Here is a 16576-nt window from a genome sequence, read left to right as displayed (position 1 = left end):
GAAAAAGTAAAATACAAGTGCTTATTTCTTCCCTCACTCTATCTCTGCAGTACCTGGGCAGGTAAATACACCAGGCCTATAAAACCCAGTGCAGGACAGGGAGGTGGAAATGGAAATAGATTGTCCAGCTTGACACTTGTTTCTCCTGCCCAGGTTTCATCAGAAGCACACAGCCAACAGGCGGGTCCCCCGCACTGCCCCGCAAGCAGAGGGACAAGTCCCCCAGCAGCCTCCTGGAGGATGCCAAAGAGACCACGTTCACCAGGGACAGGAAAGGGGGCTTCTTCAGCTCCTTCATGAAGAAGAGGAATGCTCCCACGCCTCCCAAGCGCAGCAGTTCCTTCCGGGAGATGGAGAACCAGCCCCATAAGAAATACGAGCTGACGGGTAACTTCTCCTCTGTTGCTTCCTTGCAGCACGTGGACGGGTTCTCCTTTGCTCCCGCGCAGCAGGAGACGAGCCTGGCTCCCCCCAAGTGCTACGGAGGGGGCTTTGTGCAGAGGACCTTCTACAGCGAGGAGGGCACTGGGCCCAGCAGTGCTGGGGGTGTGAGCACTGGTGGAGGGTGGTCGGGCATCACTGGCTTCTTTACGCCACGCTTGATTAAAAAGACACTGGGTTTACGAGCAGGAAAACCCACTGGCAACGAAGAAGCTTCAAAGCCTTTTCCAAGGTCAAACTCTACATCTTCCATGTCCTCAGGGCTTCCAGAGCAGGATAGGATGGCAATGACCCTTCCCAGAAATTCCCAGAGGTCAAAAATTCAGCTGGAACGGACTGTGTCCACCTCCTCCCAGCCTGATGAGAGCACAGGGAGGGCCAGTGACCTGATTCCCAAAAGGTTTGAAGAAGGCCCTGCTTTGACCAGAGAGAGACCAAAAGCAAAACTCTTGCCAAGGGGTGCCACAGCGCTCCCCTTCCGAACTCCCTCCGCATCAGAAGAAAAGGAGGGTCCAGGGCTAGTGGCAGCTCCTAAGGGCAAAGAAAAAAATAGTGTCCCTCGACAAGGGGCCCTTGAGGATAGCGAGAGGCCGGGGTGGTCGTCTCCAGTAAAGGCTGCAGCAATACTTCCAACCACTCATAACCACAAAGTGCCAGTCCTAATCTCACCCACTCTAAAACACACTCCAGCAGACGTGCAGCTCATTGGCACAGACTCTCAGGGTAATAAATTTAAGCTCTTATCTGAGCATCAGGTCACTTCTTCCGGCGACAGGGACCGGCCCAGACGGGTAAAACCAAAGTGTGCTCCTCCTCCACCACCGGTGATGCGGCTCCTGCAGCAGCCAGCTGCCTGCTCGGATGCGGCAGAGGAGCTGAGCAGCGTGGCGGGAGCGCAGCACGGACTGGAATCCAGCGAAGGGAGTAAGAAGGCAGCAGCAGCAGCACCTGTCGGTGGAAAATCTGGGAGGCCCGTGATGCCTCCGCCCCAAGTGCCTCTGTCATCGTCTTCCACCTCCCCGGTGAAAATGGCCAACGGCACGGCCGGCGCCAAGGTGGCGCTGAGAAAGACCAAACAGGCAGCCGAGAAAATCCCCGCGGACAAGATCAGCAAGGAGGCGCTGCTGGAGTGTGCGGATCTGCTCTCCAGTGCCATCGCCGAGCCCACGCCCAACAGCCAGCTGGTGGACACGGGGCACCAGCTGCTGGATTACTGCTCAGGCTACGTGGACTGCATCCCGCACACGCGCAACAAATTCGCCTTCCGGGAAGCCGTGAGCAAACTGGAACTCAGCCTGCAGGAGCTGCAGGTGTCCTCCACAGCTGCTGGCGTCCACGGGGCAAACCCCGTCCTTAATAACTTATTGTCATGTGTCCAAGAAATCAGTGATGTGGTGCAAAGGTAGCTACTGTCAATCTGGGTAAGAGAAACACACACGGGGAGGGCGGGACTGTTTTTCTGTACTGATGCTTTCAAAAGGAAAGACTGATACTTGAGTATGTGAAGTACCTCAGATCACTGAGTTCTCCTCACGTTTACAGGTTCATCTCAAAAAATTGGGGATGGAGAGGGTAGATTAAAGCTGTAAGGGGCAGAACATCAAACGTCTGTCCCTACCTAGTCAGGCTGATCTGCTTGGTATGGCAAGAGTAAGAAAGTTCCTTCTCCTCCCCTGGAGAGGCAGGAGAACCCATGGCAGGGTTCTCCCTCTGGGCAGGACGGTGGTGACAGCCAGAGTCCTGGGGTGGCTGCAGCTGCCTGGCTGCACAGATCCTGCCCTGGCTGCACTCCCCTGTGCTTTGCTGTCCTGACAAGGCCAAGGAAAGGCACTGGGGCTCTGCTGGTACCAACGGCAGAGGAGCCGGAGCGGCTCCGGAGGGGAGTCGTGTGCAGCTGAGGGGAAGGTCTAATGCACTGACAGTATCCAGAGCTGCTGGAGGTGGATGCACTGGTCTGGATGGCTTGACTTCCACAGCGCTGTTGCTGCTGTAATGAGAACTGCAAAATTAGTTAATATATGAAACTGTCCCTTTTCCCTCCTGTCCACCTCATCCACCATGTTCTCATCATCATTGGGTTGGAAGCATCAGGGATGCTGGGCAGACTTACCACTGGAATTCCCCCTTCCCACCACACAGCCTTCACTCAGCTGGTACCTATTTCTAGTGGTCTAGCACAGGTGCTGCTTGATGGTCATTTTTGAGTAGTTTGGGGCTCTTGCACAACTTGCCAGTGTTGTTGTTGGGGTGGGTGGGCTCTTTCTTTTTTCTAAGCTCTAGATTGTTTTTAACTTGTTAGCAGGTTGACTCCCCAGTTCAGTTTGATCATGCTGAGGACCCATGGTAGGTAAGGCAGAGCCTCTGCTCCTCTTGACTGTTCTCCACACTCTTTTAGCAGTCACAGCACTGCTGGACCAGCTGGAGAAACACAGAGTACAGCCCAGCCTGCCCACATCATGTCCTTACTGCTGCAGGGTTCCCTGGACCTGTCCCTAACCCTTCACACTGCCAGATTCCTGGGATTTGTTCTGATGCTTACCTGTCTCATAGGCTTCCAGCTTCCCTGCATCCCGAGGTGATAAAGTATGGCAGTACACAGGAAACACCACGGGCATCTCCCTGTATTTATTCCTGTACTTTAAAGGCTAGACCAGAATCCTACGCTGTGGTATAGGGAATATGCACACAACCTGTGCACTCCTCTGCCTGAGGCGTGGCAACAAAAGTTGTGGCTCTACCTTGAAGGGCTCCCAGTGGGCCTCTAATGCCCTCTAACAACCCCAGAGTGAGAGTAGCTGAGGGGTTGGCATTGCCATCCCAGGTCCTGGTGCTGTTTGCAGACTGCTGTGGCCTCAAAAAGCTGGTCTGTCTACGCACAACTCCCCAAGGTGGAAATGTACTGGCAAGTAGGAAGAGCTCAGTTTCTGGTTTGTAAGAGGAAAGGAAACAGGCCTGAAACCTGGCTCCAAAAACACCTTACCTGCATGCTGCTCTCTTCACACTGCTGGTGATAGAGGATCTTGCTTGCTTTGCACCTTAAGTATTTTTTTTTTCCTCCTTTGGCTAAAATGCTTTTTAAACTTGTTTTTCAAGTGTGGCTGTGCTGCTTTTAGTCCGAGCATTTAGAGTGGAGCTGTGGCAGAGGTGGGCACTTAGAAGATGGACACTTCATTTCTGTCTAGAAGGACATGTTGGTGCTTGGAAGCAGGCTGTGTGTCTCAGCAAGTGTCCCTGTTTTTCCCACAGAGTATAGCAAGACAGCCCTGGAAAAAAATCTTTAGAAATGGGCTGGTGTCTGAGAATCCTCATTTCATTACTGGTCTGACCTATGCAAAGTTGTTTCAAGGTGTGTGGAGCCACAGCAGAGAAGCAGCATGTGAGGTACAAGGGACCAGTGAGCTTCTGTGGCCCAGTAAGTGAAGTGGTGGGGGGAAAAAGAACCAAGCAACCCCTGGTGCTGGCAATCCTGATCCCCTGCAGCCCTGGGGGCTGTCCCAAGGCTCTTCCACAGGCAGAGTACCAGCCCCTTATCTCCTAGACTTTACTGAGGGCTTTTGTGGTTTACCTTATCTCTTTCTGTCATCTCCATGGAAGGTGTGCATTCAAACGAACTGCCTTTGGAAAAGTGACCTGCAAAGGGAGGGTGGCTTGTGGCATTGCTTCACATGGCCTATCAAACGATCAGAAGGATTTAGAAGGTGGGGAGCTCTCTTTTCTTCGGGGCAGAAGGGCAGGTCTTGCTTTCCCTGGCAGACCATCACATGGTTCCATTATTGTACTGCTGCTCAGCCTGGGACAAATGGGATGGAACTGAAGGGGTTCCAGGGGAAAGGAATTTTAACCAGAACATTGTGAAGCTTAGCCCAGTTCTGATGAGTGTTTTGAAATAAGCTCTTTTTTTTTTTTTTTTCCCTAAATGCCAGTCTTCCAGAAAAGCTACAGTAAAAGTGATAGAATAGCAATATGGATTTTCTAACTACTAGAACTCCCCTCTTGCAGCCCTTTGAAAGCAGCTGGGCACAGAAAGCAGCTGTGTCCCAATGAACACTGGCTATCCCCACTTCCTTTCAGATGCCCCATTTTCTCCTTGCCCCCACAGCAGAGATGGGCAGTGCAACAGGGCAGCATCCAACTGCTTTTCCAGTCCCAGAATGGCTGAGGTTGGAAGGACCTTTGGAGGTCACCTGGTCCAAACACGCTACCCAAGCAGGGCCACCAAGAGTCACCTGTGAGGACCTGTCCAGGCAGCTTTTGGGCCTCTCCAAGCACAGAGACTCTACAACCTCTGTGCCCAACACAGGAGCTGGCTTACTTCTGGCCCCTCCCGTGGTGCAAAGTCAGAGGCCAGTGGAATTTGGGGATTTGCCTGTTGTCACTCTCATGAAGTGTTTTCTCTGCTCTTACCTATCATCTAACAGCAGGCAGATTGCGGCAGAGGTCTGACTTGAAAGGGGTTTTTTTCCCCTAAATTGAAGGCTGCAGAATTGCTGGGACTTCTGCTGCCCTAGAGTGTTTTATTCCCAAACTGCAGCGTTCCCTTGCCCTCTGGCAGGATAGCAAAAGGATGCTCTCTGGGAAAGCTGGTTCTTCTGTAAGTTACCATCCAGCTGTTCTTCCTTCCACAGCTACTCCTTAAACTTTTACCATTCCCTCCCCCTTTAGCTAGGTCTGGCTTTCTCTTCAGCCTTAAATGTCTCCACTGTGGCCAATTCTGTTTTCAGCTAGATGTGCAAAGGAACCTGTGGGTGCTGACACCCCATTATTTGTCCCAGTGAAGAGCACTACTTGCTCCATGGTTTGGGGCAGGGGACAAGGCATAAATCCTGTTGTTTCTCCTCCTCAGCACTGTCAGACAGCCATGGGGGCACGGCTGGAGCTGGGCTCTCTCACTTGCACAGCCATGGGCCAGAATTTAAAGCAGTTGTCTTTGCCTCGGGGATGGCACCCACAGGCCCAAGCACAAAGCACAGAGTGAGCTCAGGGGGGCACTTTCTCTTCCTACCACTGTGGGAATTAGCTGACTCACAGGTGCAATTCTCTCTTCTTCCTGCACTGTACACCCCTTTTAACCCCAAAGTGGTGCACTTGATTTAGTCATGTTCTTCATTAGTGTGGGCAGGGGTGAAGCTGAGCTAAGAGTCTGGGTCTTGGGACTGCACCAAATTTAGCCAGTGGGAAAGAGGAATTGAAGGGAGCAGCATTGCTGATGCAGAACACAGCAGGGAGGGAGAGAGGGCTGTGCTTGTACTCCTCTCCTGAGTGCCACTGGCCTCGTGTCTGAGAGACACAAACACAAGTGTTGACATCTTCAGGGTGCTTTTGCAGGAGTTGTGGGGCACAGAGAACCAAACCCCAGAGTGCAGACAGAGCAATCCCAAGCCCTACCCCCTGCCTGAGGCAGGCTTTTCCTCTGGGGCACCCACAGCGCTGACAGGCACAGTGACTCCCGGATGGTGGTAACAAAGCCAGCAGGCTGCTGCCCTCTCCTCTAACAACACACTCAGCTCAGCCCTGCTGCTCATCAGGGACTGCCAGGGAGACTGGAAGGTGGAGACTGCAGCACGTGTGGAAACCTCCCAGGGCCCTGCCCAGCTCGGGGGATGCTGGCGTTGTGCTGCAGCTCCCTGGAGTGTAGAACAAAGCCCTCAGCCCGTTCTCTGGTGGGACACTGACTCCTTTCTCACAGCTCCACACTAAGCAATGTCTGTACCAAAGGAGCTCCTTCTGTTCTTCCCCATGTGTCTGCTGTGCACGGGAGGTGGAGCCTGCTGGGCTCACATGGCACTGTTTGTGTTGGTATTGAGGGCAGGAATGGATTGAAATGAAACACATTAATCACCAATCACTCTTAGCAGTGTTGTCAACTGTTTTTGGTTTTTTTTAAATTGTTATTGTAATATATTTTGGTTGTTTTTCTAATTTAATTCTCTCACTATCGTCTGACTGTGAACTGCGAACAGTGTTAAACTTGATGTAAATAAGGCCCTTGGAAAGGCCTCTTTGCCTGTCGTTCCACAAAGTTTTGCCAATTTGCATTTTGTTTTAAATAAAGGTTGCAATATTTTATTGGCAAAAACCACTTGAGTAGATGCTGGTTTGTTTTTTATTTTCCCTCAATGAATATTTCAAACTGCTCAGTCTTAACCAGAAGCTCATTCATTTGGGTAGAAAAAAACTTAAAAAGAAAAATAATTTAATTCCACCAGGTAGCAAAAAAGCAGGATCTTTATTTATGTGGCATCTGTTTAGAACCAAACTGTTGCCCTGGTGGGGTCAGAGAGCAGCTCTTGCTGCTGCTATGGGGCTGATCAGAGCTCACCCAAGTGTGACACACACACTTGTGACCCAGCAGCTCTTGCCTCGCCCTCATCAATGTCAGCAGTTCCTTCCTCAGCAGCCGCAGCCAGAGCTGCTCCCGTGCCCACCTCAAACTAGTCCCACACAGACCTCCTGCCACCCCAGCCTGGGGCAGCCTGACCCAGCTGAACGCTTCCAGGCATTTAGAAAAAAGCCCAGGTTATCCTGGCTTACACACAACCTTTTGGCAACTAACCTTCAACAAACAGCTTGCTAAACTGTTTGCCCAGGTGACCACACACAGTCATGTCCTGTGAGGCAGCAGCCTCCCTGCCCCAGCTGGAGGCACGGTCCCTGGTGTTTCCCAGGTTTCTGACACCTGAGATTAACCATAAACCAAGCCTCAGAAATGCCTGCTGACACAGGCTGGCACAGCCTGAAGTCCATTCCACACAGCTGGGTTAAACTACCTGCACTGGCTGGGCAGTGGGAATGAGCCGGGCCAGCTCATCTCTGCCTTGAAGCCTCCTTAGGTAAGGAGCCAGCGTGCCCAGGGGGAAGCAGGACTCAAAGTCCGCAGACGTGTCTGTCTGCTCGACCTTTCCCAGAGGTCGTGCTGCTCATCACTGGCACCACAAAACTTAAAATAGATCAAAGGTCCCCCCGTGGGGGTGGCTGGGAAGCCAAGCCCCGGCCTTGGCAGGTGCTGTTTCACTCCTGGCCAGCACAGCCCTGCTGGAAGGGAATTTTGACCCAGAGGTCACAGGGTGATTCCCGTAACACTGACGAAATTTTTTGGGAGCTGCTGCAACACACTTATCACCTGGAGAGTACCCAGACAGCAAACAGCCCCTTGTAATAATAACAATAATAATAATAATAATAAGGCTGATACCAGCCATAAAACTACAGCATGAAATGTACTGAAGAGAAGAATGAAAAAGGGAAGGAAAAACCCCGAGTTTTCACTGCATCCATGAAAACTCACATTCAGCCGCAGCTTGATGCTTTGGCCACCATCCTCCTCACCTGCCCTTTGCCGAGGAGTTCTCTCCCCTTTTTGGTTTTGCAAGTGAAGGAAACAGGTTCTTCACCAACCCCCACAGCAAAATAATTACAGCAGGAGTTCCTCTCACCCCAGCAGCTGCTTCCATACAACGGAAGACTCCAGAGAGAAGTGGGGACTCCAAGGTGAGCTATGGATTTGGCATCTCCAGAGGAGATTATTCAGTCCTTTTCTCCAGCAGAGACAATGATCCCGGCCTGTGTGTCCCTGAGCAGCAGACACCTTAGAAAGGCATGAGGGCAACAGAGGGCAAAAACTCTAGCAAAACAGTTCTGGGTGACCTTGTAAAGTTACACAGAAAACTGGAGACGTGGCTTCAGCCACAGTGTCTCAACAGGACCAGCCTGTCCAAGGCCTCCCTTCACCACACAGCAACAAACCAAGGACTTGGACATTCCCAGTCCCCACTCACACAGGGATTCCTATGCATCTGCCAGGAGAACCCATCACCCCCCTTCAGGTTACTGCCAGCTAAAAGAAGGCAGATGAAACACCAGAGAGACTCCAAACGCAGCCAAGCACTGGCTGTCCCCACATCCCAGGAGTAAGGGATGCAGCTCCTTCACTGCAACAGCTCTGGGAGTAATGGGGGATTTAAGTCTCTGTTGAGTCCCTGTGTACGGGCCTGGCTGGGTCATCTGCTGCTGACCCTGTGCAAAGAGAGCAGCTCCCAGAGTGCAGAACCACCTTCAAGCACTCGTGTGGTCCCACCTGGTGTTCAAGGAAGGAAATAGTTGATGCGCTGGGGCACAGATTTGCAGCCTTGTGCAGAGAAAAGCTTCTCCTCTTTGGGGACAAACACCATCATCTGGGCCACCTCATCGAGCGTTGCCTCTTTGTAGGGAATTCCACGGGCCAGGAAGGCATCCCGAGCACAGAGCTTCACATGGTGATATTCCAGAGGCAGGAACGGCACCACAAAGTCAATGAGGTTCTCTCTGAGGAGATGGCTGTGGGCATAGCTGTTCTCTGGAGCAGAACACAAGACAAACTCAGAAGCTTCACCTGAGAGCATCACCCCTCTGCGAGGCCAGGCTTGGCTCCGAGGGGCTCACCCAGACACGGGTGGTGGGACCCACGTGTGCAGAGCTGCTCAGCACCCTGAGCTCAGAGCACCTCCAGGAATCACACCAAGAGATGCCCGAGCCCCAGAGAAGCCTCAGTACTGCCCTGTGATGTTGAGCTGCCTCTTGCCCCCAGCCATTCTCAGGGCTGGAGGAGACCAGGAGGCCTCTTGGCTCCCTCCCCACGTGCTCACAGGGACCAAGGATGGGGCTCTCATTATCAACAACCCCGGGCTGGGGTGGAGCAAGGGCTTGTTCCCCCAGGCCCAGCCCTGTGGTGCGGAGAGGCAGCTCTGCAGGCAGCCTGCCCACACCCCCCCAGCAAACCCAGCTGTTACCTGCAGCCTCCTGCAGCTCCAGCCGCAGCCGCTGCTCCAGCAGCTCCAGGGGGATCTCCTCCCGTGCCCGGCCGGCTCGCCAGAAGTCCAGCGCGACCTCATTGATGGTGTTGCCACCAAGATTGCTGCAGACACAGAGGGAAGTCACTCAAGATTTCCCCCAGAGCTGAACTGCTGAGAGCTGCCAGCACAGTCCCTGCAGACAGGCCCCAGCATTTCTGTTGGGAACAGAGGATTTGCTGTCTAGGATGAGCACATGCAGAGCCAGCCTCCTTCCCAAAGAGCCCTATTCCATAGGCATCAATGCAGCTGTCTGTCATCCTGCCAGCTCAGACCCAGGGGCAGCAGAATCCTCCACCTCCGTCGGTCCCCTGTCCTGCCTCGGGAAGCCATCGACCTGTCAGGTGACACTTGGCTCCACATCAAATGCTGAAACAAGCCACCACAAGGTCCAGGTTAAAGGGCAGAGGACATGGCAGGAGTCCCACTGGAAGTAAAGGTCCAGGGCAGGGATTCAAGTGTCAGCCCAGGACTTGGCAAAGCATCCTCGGCCCATGGATAAGCAGCAGCACAGTTCCTACATAAGGACTCTTCTGGACACCCATGGGACAGCTCTGTGGTGGGTGTGCAAGGTCCTGGCAGCTGTTGAGGGTCCCAGGACAGCCCTTCACCCTGGAAAGCAGCTCCAGGAATGGTATTCCCCACCAGCTGCTGGTGAAGGGTTTGCCCCCAGCCCTGAATGCCCCAGTGAACTGGGAACCAGCTGGATGCAGAGCTTGTATGGGTGGAAGGCACAGATCTTGCACCCCATCCTTATGTCAGAGGCTCTGGACCCCAAATGAAAGGCAGGGAAAATTAAAAAGCCACCACTGTTTCCCACCGTGCCCCCATCCCTTGTCAGGGAGAAAACAGCTGGTACTGATCCTGCTCCCAACCCAAACCGGGCAGAAACAGCCCCTTTGGGCTGGACAGGCAGCCAGTCCCACCCTGTCCCCAACTCCCACACCTAAGCAAAGCTGCAGGACTCTGCCAATGTCCACAGCAGCCCTGGGGCAGAGCCATCCCTCCTAAAGTAGGTCAGTGTCACACTGCCACCAGGAATGATGAAACCTCTGGCAATACACACTGCTGTAGTTCAAGGCACCCTGCTCCCCTCTGCTTGCTGCCATGGGGGTGGGCAACACAGTGTCCATTCCTTGTCCATTCCTGGGGGGTGACTCAGTGTCCATTCCTGACCTCCATGGCTCCAGGCAGGACACAAGGTCAGCCCTGAGCAGCTGCCAGCACGTCCACCCTGTGCTGAGCAACAGGGCAGGACCTGCCCCTGCCACCACTGCTCCTTCCACACAGGGGGATCAGAGTGTGGGGAGTTCCATGGGCACCAAGCACACAGACATGTCCTCCACAGGCAGGGAAACTTCTCTGAGAGATCCACCAAACCTGGAGGCTGAACTTGTCTGGATGGTGGGAAGTGGAGGAGGAATGCTCTGCTCACCTCCAACCAGAGCCAAGCTCAAGGCTCCAATTCCTAAACTGAAGGGGGCTCAAGGCGCTGATCTCTCACTCTTTAGGGGCACTTCAGTCAGGTGCCTGCCTCACATCCTGGTTTTGGGGTGTCCCATTTCTCCCTCCAGCTGCATCCCACCCAGAGGCAGTGCTGGGGTGCACATGTACCCAACTCCTGGGAAAGGAACCAACTAAACCAGGCTGTGCTGATGGCAGGATCAGTTTCACCTCAGTCTGCAGCCACAGCCAGGCAGTGGGAACTCCCCAGCTCCCACTGCACAGGAACTTCCCACCAAGACCTTCAGCCCCAGCTCGGCTCCTCGAGTGTGACGTCTCCTGCTCAGCTGGGCAGGTGACTCCATGTTAACTGACTCTGCTTCCTTGCCTCCAAGTCTAGACACTGGCTCAAGTGTCCCAACTCAGCTGGACCTCAGCTCCTCCTGCAAATGCTCTGTTCCCAGGGAGCATCCATAGGTAAAACTGAATATGGAGGAAACCACAGTGAGGGAAGGAGGTATCTGTGCCCCCCCTACAGCCTCAGCCCCTTGTGTCACACACCTCTGGGGATGAATACCATCACTTGGTTCCTCCCCATCCCTTCAGGGGACCAGGAATCACCTGAGGAAGAGAAAGATGGCTCTCTGCTGATCCTCACTGTCCTGTTGAGCCATGAAGGGCCTGATGGCATCCAGGAGGCTGGAATGCAGCTTCTCTGCCTCATCAAAGATGAGCAGGGCCTGCCTGCAGTGCTGCAGGGTCTCGCTGATCTGCCTGTGCAGCTGGGCCTGCAGAGAGGGGAGGAGAGTCAGGAGCCCCTGGGATATCCCAGCCAAGCACCACAGCTGCTCCATCTCCTCCCACCCAGCAGGACAACACAGAGAACAGGAAAAGCAAAGGCAGGAAAACGAGTGAGGTGGGATGGATTAGTTTAATAAGTGAAGGAAAGAGGAAAGAAAAAAATCAAGTAGGCAGCCACCTACCCTGCCACAAACAGACTGTTGCCCAGCCAGTCTCTGAGCAATGGCTTCCTGCCCCCAAACCCCCTCCCTGCAGCTTTTATTCCTGAGCATGACAGTAAATGACATGGAATATCCCTTTGGCACTAGGGCTCAACTCTTTGGTGTGTCCCAAACTTCTTGCTCACCTCAGGGGCCGAGTGGGAGAGGGAGGAAGCCTTGAGGCTGTGCAAGTACTGCTCAGCAGTAACCAGGACAGTGCTGTGGGAACCCGTTTCACTCCCAAACCCAAGCCACAGCCCCACGTGGAAAGGACAAGAACTCCAGGCCAGCCCAGCACACTGGAGCATCCCGTGTTGTTGGCTCTCACCTTGTAGGAGTCCACGTAGTTGTGATGTGGGAAGTGCAGGAGGGAGACGAACACCCGGACACAGTCACTCTTCAGCCCGTCCCGGTACAGGTGACTGGCCACCATCCGAGCCACAAAGTTCTTCCCTGTGCCAGACCAGCCATGGAAGGACAGGACCAGAGCCTTCTGGGGCCGTGGGCTCTGCAGGAACCCCCGCACTGCCCGCACCACCACCTCCTTGGCCAAGTGCTGCCCGTGGAGCTGCCCATTGAGATCTGCCTCCAGCCCTGCACAGAGAGAGTGAGCTCAGGCTTCTCCTGCCAGCACAGCGACTGCACTGGGGAACAAGAGGAGAAAACGTGGCAGGGCTGCCTGGCTGAAACGACTCTGAAGTAGCATTAAAGCCACAGGCTGCCCGTGCCCTGTCTATATCTGCCTCTGGCCCCAAAAAGACGCAAATCTTCCGCTGACTCCTTTTTTCCTTTAGGAAGAGGCGGTGCTAGGCAGCTGCAGAGAGCATCGATGTCCAGAGGCCCTCCCAAACTCCCAGCACAGGATTCGCACACCAGGAGTCTCAGGAACGGCAAAAAACAAAGACACCTACTCATGGCTTACACACAGGTCTCAGCGTGCCCTCCTGACCTACGGTAGGATCCCGGGCCAGTGTGGATCCCACAGGATCTGCCTGGAAGCTGTGGGATGCAGGCAGGGCTCCAGGCAAGCTGGAGCAAATATGCTGTGCAGCAAGAACAAAACTCTTTGGTCTCAGAACTTCGAATGGGACACAAGACTCAGCTCAGCCTCTCACCCTCCCAAAGCTCAGCGTCCTGCTCAGAAAAGCCCTTTATTAACATCACTTTCTAGAACACACATTAACGGGAAAAGCCCTTCACAACAAGCCACACAAGCAGCACAGCCCTTACCTGTGATGTTGTTGATTATCCTGCAGTCTCCTGTCTCGCAGCACTTGCCGAAGCTGCAGTAAAAGGCTGAGAGGATCTCCAGGTAATCCTGGCCCACCAGAGGAAAGCTCCAGCCTGCGAACGGGAGCAGTGTGAGCAGAGAGGTTCTGGGGAAGTGCCTTTTGAACATTCTGAGTAGGCGCTCGGCTGAGCCCTGCTACGGCAGCCTCTCCCAGGTGCATGGGCTCAGCCCTGAGGGCAGCCCTGGCTGTGGGGAGGGACAGCGAGCTCGGTTCGAGGTGGCTCCGAGTGCCCGGGAAGGGCCGGAGCGCTTCCCTCACGCCGGGCTGTGGCACGGACGGAGATGCCCGGGGAAACAGCGCCGGGCAAGGGCGGGCAGCGCCTAGGAACCGCGGGCCCAGCCCTGCTGAGGGGCACAGGAGACAACAGAGCGCTTACTTGGGATGGGACCGGCCTCTCGTCCTTCTTGTCGCTTCTCCTCCTCCTCGCAGCCCTCCTGCCACACCCTGCACGCCAGGTACCGCCAATACTGCTTGGAGAGAGCGCCCACGGCCCCCAAATGCTTCTTCACGGCTTCGTACCTCTCCCTGCCCCACGGTGCCCCCTCCGGCTCGGCGCCCGGCTCCTGCGGCCAGGGTCCCCGGGGCGGCGGCGGGGTGCCGGGGCTGCCCGAGCCGCCCAGCAGCAGCAGCAGCACCAGGACGCAGCAGCCGAGCCCGCGGCGGGCCGGGAGCCGCGCCAGGCCCATGGCAGCGCCCTGAGGGAGCCGAGCGGCCGCAGCTGAGCTCACTTCCTGAGGCGGCGCTGGGCGACAGCCGCGGCCCCGCTGCTGTCCGGCCCCGGGGACTGTCCCGGCCCCGGGGACAAACCCAGCTCCGGGGACTGTCCCGGCCACGGGGACAAACCCGGCCCCGCCCCGGGCCCGCCAGCCCCGCCGGGGAGGGGAAGGAGCGGCCCGGGGAGGCTCCGCACAGCGCCGCCCGCAGAGCCGCGGAGCCGCAGAGCCGCAGCCCGCCGCCCGCGCAAGGCAAATAACCGGCGCTTTGAGCAGCCCTGCGGCTCGGCCGAGGTTTTGCAGCTGCTCCTCAGTGTCCTTTCAAAGGGGACACGGAAATCAGGAGTCAGCACGGCTGTCCCAGGCTGTGTTTGCTGCCTGCTAACCTGGCATCCTAACTGAGACCGAGGCCAAAATGCTTTGGAAATACAAAGGATTTCAAGGTAATGCCACGTGCTCAGAAAAATAAAAGAAGAATCATAAACAGAATTAAGCCAGCCTGGTAATTCCGTGCTCCAGGTGGATGGGAGATGCAGCCCAGGCATGGAGCAGAGTGCATCACCATCTACAGGTGCCTGCAAATATTACACAGCACCATTTAAGATACTGGGACTGACAGCCGAGCCCCTTCCAGCTGCAAAAGCAGTGAGGCTGAAACCTGAACACCACTTGCAACAACTTGAACAGAACTAGAAATAGTGCATTAACGAAACAAAAAAATCAAACTTGCTGTAGCTAAATTGCTGTCAGTCCTTCTGAAAACTAGTTGAGGCACCTGAAGCATTTATAAAAAATTCATAGTGGAATATTCAAACTTTGCCCACTCAGGATAAAGGTGGATAGAGCCGAAAAGGGCTTATTAAAAGGAGCAGATGTCATAAAAAAATAGACGCTTACGTGTTCCAAAGGGAAAACAATAATTCTGAAGGATTCCTGGGATGTCAGCCCTGCTCAAGTGCAGCACATGAAGGAAAAACGGCTCTTTAGAAGGCCCTGGCACAGGGTGCCCAGAGAAGCTGTGGCTGCCTCAGCCATGGAACTTTCCAAGGTCAGGTTGGACAGGGCTTGGAGCACCCTGGTCCGGTGGAAGATGTCCCTGCCCATGGCAGGGGCTTGGAACAAGATGATTCTTCAGGTCCCTTCCAACCCCAGTCATTCTGGGAGTTCTGTGAAGGGGGGTTAGAAAGCACTTTTTTTTTTTTTCCTTTCTTTGCTGAAACTCAAACTGCAGTTTGCTGATCTTAAGTTGAATTTGGCAGCAGAGGCAGCTGCAGGGACCTGCACAGCCCCAGAGGTGATGGGAGGATGCTCAGCTTGTCACTCACGGCTGGTTATTCCAAGCAGTTGGTCCTGGTGAGCAGCAACCATCTGGTGAGGACTCCACCACCTCGGCTCAGCTGAGCTCAGGTGCCATCTGAAAACAGCACCACAAGAAATGGTTATGCCTGCCTTCTTCCACACCCCAATGCAGCTCAGGACAAGCAAACACTCAGAGGGAACCTCACAGTCCAGAATTTCTTTTACAGGCTGTACAGGGAAATGCCATGCACCCATCTTTTAGGTTTCTTCCCTAATTCCATACAGCATTTTCTTCTGCACATTCATCTCTGCACTCTGACAGAAGGCAGGGGGAGAAGAGCCTCTCTCCAGAGCTCAGTATAACACAGCTATGGATTAGATCACTAAATAAAAGAAAGATCTAGAATAAAAGGTATGAGAAGAGTCCTTTCCCCTCCTTCCTTCTTTCCCCCCAAAGTCCTATCTATCTCCAGTCTCTTAAAAATACCGAGATTCTACAGAGAACTAATCACCAGTACCACACTTGGGGCATATGAACTAGGGACTTTTTTCTTGATTTTTAGATTAAATTAAAAAATTGTAGGGAAAGGATTTGAGGATATCAGGGAACGTGCTAATTTTCAACCCCCTTTGGATCTCCATTGGCTCAAAGTTGTTTGTGTTCATTCTTTCATAAAAGTACATTAATTATACAATCAGAAACATTAAAATCTCCCAGTTATACAAATTCTCACTCTGTTACTATGCCCAACCACTCCAAAAGCACAGAGCAGCAGCACAACAAAGTGCTTGGAACAAGAGCTCTCAACTGCCAGTTTCTGCCTGTCAGAACTTAAAAGCATCTGTAGCTGCTGAACTGCTCATACACACGCAAGAATCCTGCCCCACTCCCTGAGCAAACTGGCACCTCAAAAATAGAGATGGAGGAAAGGAAAAGTTACTGTCAGCACACAATGCCAGGAAACAAAAAACCCCAGAACATCCTCCCCCACAAAACCTTCAAAATAAATCCCAGAAAGCACTTCATACAGAATTCAACGATGCTGAAATCCAAAGCTTCAAGTGAGAAACTCTAAAGCAAAGCAGGTTGCACACCACCAGTTGATGCTACAGAGCAGGTGAAAGATCTCTGGATTCGGGGATCCTGCCTCTGAAACACTCACTTTTGGGGCATTAAGAAGACTCTGCTGCAGGCTGAGTCAAGCTCTGTTCTCAGGGGGAACAGTGACCTGCCCCATCCCAAAAAAAGCTTCGCAAAGGCAGCCACAAACACCTGGCAGCTCCACAGACACTTCTCACAATCATCCCTGGCTCCATGGAACCAGCTCCTGGGACACTGCCAAGCACTCAGCCCACGAGCTCAGCAGGTGCAGGGCCACGGGATGCACGGGCAGAAGACCACCTCAGTCTAGATGTTTTATTTCTGTATCCCTTTGGGACACTCTTCTGTCCTTACCAACAAGGCTCTGGCAAACAAACTGCATTTTCCGACATGACCGGAGTAAATGCCATTGACAACCATGAGCAGAGGAGTAACTGGGAGACAGCAGCAGCAAACCACA

General features: G+C 53.8%; 2 protein-coding genes across 2 annotated transcripts in view; one reads left to right on the top strand and one right to left on the bottom strand.

Annotated features, from left to right (window-relative positions):
- Window positions 1-4441, top strand: part of ABL2 (ABL proto-oncogene 2, non-receptor tyrosine kinase) — a 42246-nt gene extending 37805 nt beyond the window's left edge. The window contains 1 exon segment of the mRNA XM_066324730.1: window positions 154-4441. Coding sequence (XP_066180827.1) covers window positions 154-1847 — 1694 coding nt within the window. The 3' untranslated portion in view covers window positions 1848-4441.
- Window positions 4442-6658: 2217 nt separating this feature from the next.
- TOR3A (torsin family 3 member A) lies at window positions 6659-13688 on the bottom strand. The gene is made up of 6 exons (XM_066324731.1): window positions 13379-13688; window positions 12941-13054; window positions 12039-12304; window positions 11331-11497; window positions 9207-9331; window positions 6659-8773 (listed from the first exon to the last, which is right to left on the bottom strand). Exons 1-6 carry the CDS (start codon window positions 13686-13688, stop codon window positions 8523-8525), a joined length of 1233 nt encoding a protein of 410 aa, XP_066180828.1. The 3' UTR covers window positions 6659-8522.
- Window positions 13689-16576: the final 2888 nt, after the last annotated feature.

Source organism: Sylvia atricapilla, chromosome 9 (assembly GCF_009819655.1).
Source record: "Sylvia atricapilla isolate bSylAtr1 chromosome 9, bSylAtr1.pri, whole genome shotgun sequence".
Lineage (NCBI taxonomy): Eukaryota > Metazoa > Chordata > Aves > Passeriformes > Sylviidae > Sylvia > Sylvia atricapilla.
The sequence above is the reverse complement of the archived record's forward strand: the minus strand, read 5'-3'. Positions and strand labels throughout refer to the sequence as shown.

Coding starts and splice junctions, on each gene's coding strand:
- TOR3A (XM_066324731.1), bottom strand. CDS start 13,688: ATGGGCCTGGCGCGGCTCCCGGCCCGCCGCGGGCTCGGCTGCTGCGTC. Junction 13,055..13,378: donor AGAGGCCGGTCCCATCCCAA/GTAAGCGCTCTG, acceptor TCCCGTTCGCAG/GCTGGAGCTTTCCTCTGGTG. Junction 9,332..11,330: donor GCCATCTTTCTCTTCCTCAG/GTGATTCCTGGT, acceptor CTGTGTCTGCAG/CAATCTTGGTGGCAACACCA.